The following is a 5,210-nucleotide window of genomic DNA, read 5'->3' as shown; positions in this document are numbered from 1 at the left end:
AAAAAAAAAAAAAAGTGCAATTGATTAAATGAAAAATCAAAGTTAAAATGTGTTTACAGCGTACCGTCATTTTAAAGATTTAGGCCACATGTGATACCAAACTTGGTTTTTCATTCTTTCACCAGATACCAAATGTCCATGCTAGCTCTGGATAGCCCAATTCCCACCTGCGAAGTGTCTACCCTCACGGAGAAGACGACAGCAAGCTCATCAGTAACAACTTCAGGCTTCACAGGCTAATTGGTTGCTGGGGGAGTGCCTTGCTGTTGTACCAAGAGCAGCTTCCACAGCACACACATGAATGGATGTGGCTGTGTCAACAAAACTTTATTTATAAACATAGGCAGTGGGCCACACTTTGCCAGTCACTGATCTAGTGCATCAATAACAACAAACAAAAACCAAACCAAAACAAATCCTATTTCACTTAGAAATTCTTTCACACAATTCTGAGGACAGTAGCCTGTACATGTGTTAATTCTTTCAAACCCACCTATTTTGGGATGCGACGTTGGCAATGCAGCCTCTGGAAACGGTGCGATCTGGCAGCTGTCCTGATAGCCGGGGTAGTGAGGCTCGGGGTGGCTGGCCCTGCATGGCGGCTGCACGCCGGCCTCTTGGACTGTTGGCGAGAAAAGTGACAAGGAGCCTTGGGGTGGTTGTCTGCACGCCGACGCCAAACATCTCGCTCTATGTCTGTGCCATTTGATACACAGAGTAGCTCATGGCCACTCGTGGCTACCGAGCCCCTGAAATGTGGTGAGCCTGAACTGCTGACATGATAGGATTGGTGACATATCAGGTGAAATGAAATATATTATGGAAATTAGTTCCAGCTATTTCCTTGATTTTTCTCAATGTTACTAATAGAATATTTTTCAGCGTGCATCTGGCTAGGATGCATTTCTGTTGCACAAGTGTGGTCAAAAGCAGGGGCCGGGCCAGGTGTGATGGCTCACACCTGTTACCCCAGCACTTTGGGAGGCTGAGGCGGGCAGATCATGAGGTCAGGAGTGTGAGACCAGCCTGGCCAACATGGTGAAACCCCGTATCTACTAAAAATACAAAAATTAGCTGCATGTGGTGGCATGCATCTGTAATCCCAGCTACTTGGGAGGCAGAGGCAGGAGAATTGCTTGAACCCGGGAGGCGGAGGTTCAGTGAGCCGAGATGGTGCCATGGTACTGCAGCCTGGGTGACAAAAGCAAGACTCCGTCTCAAAAAACAAAAATAAACAGGAGCTGACAGATGGAGAGTACTTTCAGCTTTGCCAGCTCTGGGGTTTGTGACAGGTAACCCAGTCCCACACTCTGACCCCACCCACCTTGTACCATCCACCGGATGTCGCTCACATGCTGTCCCCACAACAAACGCCTGGTTCCAGGCCCCACTCGAAGTGCCCAGCAGCCTACGCAGCCCAAAGTGGCATTGGTGATGTGATGTCACAGACAAGGATGCACTGAGGATGTGAGAACTGGGCAATGTGATGTGACAGACACGGGCCACTGAGGATGTGAGAACTGGGTGATGTGATGTCACAGACGAGGGCCACTGAGGATGTGAGAACTGGGTGATGTGATGTCACAGACGAGGGTGCACTGAGCATGTCAGGTAGGCACTGGAGCAGCTCACCTGTGGCTCCTGTGAAGACATCGCCCTGGGCCGGACTCTCTGATATGACAGCAGTGGCCTCCACCGTGGATGCTCGGTCAAAGGTCAGTGCCCCGGAGGTCGTGATTTGTCCTGAGGGGGTCACAGTGACTGGAAAGGCAGAAGCACATATCACGCGGCCAGGCCAGACAGTGGTGCCCACAGCACACAGGTCCTGTGCCACCCACGGGTGCCAATCCTTGTGGGGGCCTGGGCTGAAGCGTGGGCCGCGGTAGCCATACCCTGACATGCGAAGGACGTGGGAGAAAGCCCAGACCTTGGAGAAGATCCCACAGAAGAAAGCCAGGATGGCAGCTCGCCACCACCAATTGTTATGTTTACACTGTGAGCCATGGAAATGTGCTGCCAGCCAGAATCAAATAAAACTTTAAATGATTTTTAAATACTTGTGGTTTGAATCAAGAAAAAGTCTTTCATCCATGGTGAAGGTAAAACGGGGCCGCATCCTACAGCACGGCTGCCTCTCCAGCCCAAAAGAACTCCCAGTGATGGATTGGGAGACTCCGCTGCCGTGGAAGTTCCCACGCCTACCACCCAGGGCCTCGGGAAGGAGCCGACAGGGTGTTTCAGAAAGACCTTGCTCTATAAATGCAAAAGTCCAGACTTATATTAGCTAAGGCTCATTATGAAGACTGTTACTGTCTCTCCCTGTTTAAATCTGGTCTGTACAAAAAATAAACACATGAGCTGGGCACGGTGGCACCTGCCTGTGGTCCCAGCTACTTGGGAGGCTGAGATGGGAGGAAGCTGAGGCTGCAGTGAGCTGGGATCATGACGCTGCCCTCCAGCCCAGCCACAGACAAGCCCCCCAGACCTCTCTGCAGGCCTCGTCCAGCGCCCTGAGAACCAGTCACCTAGATCGCACTTGTCAGGAAATGTCCCCCAATCACATGCAGGGCACTGGGCATGGCGCTCCTCACACTGGCAAACGGCCCAGGACAGGGCCAACAGTGCCCGGGTCCCAGGGAAGCAAGCAGCGCTGGGCACTGGACAGCGCTTCCCGCCTGAGGCCACGGTGTAAAGGAAGCAGTGGTAAGGCACTGGCAGCCCTCCCGCCACGCGATGTGCCTTAGAAATGAGCATCCCACAGTGGCCGTGGGAGTGGGGACCAGAGAAGGCAGTGCACTTAGGTTGCCTCAGTAAACAGGAGCTGTGTGTTCTCAAACTCACAGGTGGTGGCCGCGGTGGCTGGAAGCAGCGTGATGTTCTTGGGGGAGTCCTTCTTCACAGGCGCTGTGGGCAGCTCATTCTCCTTCTTGCGCCTTTTGTAAGGCACAAAAAGCCTGACAGGGCCACTCTGGGGGAGAAAGGCAGAGTTGGACAGCCCACCATGTTCATGTGTGCAAATGCAATGCTGCTCCTTAAATGGGGGCACCCCGGGGTGTGTGAGTCACATGGTGAGATCACAGCAAGAAGGTAATCGCCCCTAAAGTTCCCACCTCTTTAGGCCCTAAATCTGCTAAAACGACACAAAGGATACTTTTAAAAAGAACATACGGGCTGGGCGCGGTGGCTCACGCCAGTAATCCCAGCACTTGGGAGGCCGAGGCGGGTGGATCACCTGAGGTCAGGAGTTCGAGACCAGCCTGGTCAACATGGTAAAACCCCGTCTCTACTAAAAATACAGAAATTAGCCAGATGTGGTGGTGCACACCTGCAGTCCCAGCTACTCGGGAGGCTGAGGCAGGAGAATCACTTGTACCTGGGAGGCGGAGGTTGTAGTGAGACGCAGATCACGCCAATGCACTCCAGCCTGGGTGACAGAATCTCAAAAATAAGCGAACAAACAATTTCTATCTCTACACTGACATTCTCCAGTTAAGGAGACATAGTCTTCAGGCCTTCCAGGAAGTCTCTCACTGTGGTTTCCTGCAGTCCTCTGAACATATTTAGTGGCTACCGAAGCCTTGTCTGTTAACCCCACATCGGGCCCTCTCCCAGGCACTGTGTGCTGCTTGCTTTCTTCCCATGCACGGTTCACACTTTCCGGGTTCCTCACGTGTCTTGGAATCTTAAGAATCACACAATGCAGGCAAGACACGGTAGCAACAGTGGAGAGCTGTTCTCCTTCTCTGGGCTTCCTGCTACCTTTGCTTGTGGATCATTCCAGCACGGGCTGGACGCTTTGCTGAGCCTCGTTCTCCTGTGGCAGCCTCTGCTGCTGCTCCTCGGGGGGCTCCGCCCTGGGGGTGTGCAGTCACCGTCGGTGGTGGGGGTTCTGGCTGTCTCTCTCCCTGATCTCTGTCAAACTGTTGGTTTAGTGAAGTGTCAGAATCAACTAACTGCCAGCTGTCTGCTTCATTACTTCTGACTGCCCCGGGGCACACGCTGCTCCACTGTCTGAGCCAATGAAATTAGGGCTTCTTTACCAAGGGGTTAGAGCTTTAAGGTTTGTTTCCCAGGTGGGTTCTTAGATCGCTGGTAAACTTGCTGACCTGCAGCTTAGTTTCCTGCTCTAACGGTGCTGCCGGCCTCCTCTTAACTGCTTGCCACCAGAATGTCCACTGCTCTCCGGGGCGCTTTCAGGCCTCAACATCCCCCGACTGTTTCAAATCAAGTCAGCTCCTTTGGGAAGGGTTTGGAGCTCTCTGTCCTCACGGCCTGCCTCTCTTGGGCTGAATGTCTGAGCCCCTGCTCCAGACCTGGAGGTAGGGGTGGTGCCTGCATCCAGGGAGCCCTGCTGCATTAGCAGGACTCTTCGTGGGGGCAGCAGCCTCTCACTGCATGGACCCTCCACCCCGTGGGTAGCCTGGGCTGAAGGAATTTGGGGCCTCCCTATGCTTGGCCTGCCATGCCTGGGTAGCCTCTGCCCCCTGAGTGGGGCTGACTTAAGAGGTTTTCCAGTCACACTTCCCTGGAATTGACTGCCATTTGGAGCTGAAGGGGTGGAGAAATGCTGTGGCCTGCGCCTCAAAGTGGGCTACCACGCCCCTCGACTGGGAACTGTGAGGAGTGGGAGCCCTGTTTTACTGGCCACAATCATAGGGAGGAGTGCAGCCTCCTCCACAGGGAGCTGGGGGCAGAAAGGGAGGGAGGGAGCTGGTCATCGTGCACATCCTACGACCCTCGCTGTTCTTCCCAGGACTTAGGACATTTTCTCGGATGTCTCTTTATTTGCTGTATGCCCCTAGGGCAATTTCCAGAGACTTTCAGGGCTTATTTTTTAAATAATATTCACTAATTATTTCTCTGGGGAGTCAGTCATCACACAGTGATTCCAGAAGTGGAATCCAAAAGTTTTAAAATTTGATAAAGTCCAATCTAAGAAATCCTAGTTCTAACTGCCGGTAAGGAAGATTTTCCAATGTGTTTTCTCCTAAAAATGTTATCATTTTACCTTTTACTTTAGATACATGGCCCATCTGGAATTCACTTTTGCATAAAGTGTGAAGCTGCAGTCATCCTTTGTCTCTGTCTGTGAACGCGCAGTCACTCCCGGGCCATGTGCTGGCGTCCGCCGTGACGCTCCAGTCACCCCAGATCCGGGGGGCCACGTGCTGGCGTCCGCCGTGACGCTCCAGTCACCCCAGATCCGGGGG

At 52.9% G+C, this 5,210-nt stretch overlaps 1 protein-coding gene across 2 annotated transcripts in view; it reads right to left on the bottom strand.

Moving 5' to 3' along the window:
• Positions 1–5,210, bottom strand: part of DEAF1 (DEAF1 transcription factor) — a 51,263-nt gene that overhangs the window by 28,221 nt on the left and 17,832 nt on the right. For both annotated transcript variants that reach the window (XM_017507855.2, XM_037731140.1), the window contains 3 exons: positions 2,842–2,968; positions 1,633–1,761; positions 494–622 (listed from right to left, as the gene is read on the bottom strand). In XM_017507855.2, coding sequence (XP_017363344.1) covers positions 494–622; positions 1,633–1,761; positions 2,842–2,968 — 385 coding nt within the window. The remainder of the gene's footprint in view (positions 1–493; positions 623–1,632; positions 1,762–2,841; positions 2,969–5,210) is intronic.

The sequence above is a fragment of the Cebus imitator genome, unplaced genomic scaffold (genome assembly GCF_001604975.1).
Source record: "Cebus imitator isolate Cc_AM_T3 unplaced genomic scaffold, Cebus_imitator-1.0 Scaffold384, whole genome shotgun sequence".
Taxonomy (NCBI): Eukaryota; Metazoa; Chordata; class Mammalia; order Primates; family Cebidae; genus Cebus; species Cebus imitator.
Note: the sequence above shows the minus strand (reverse complement) of the source record. Positions and strands in the feature narration are given on the sequence as shown.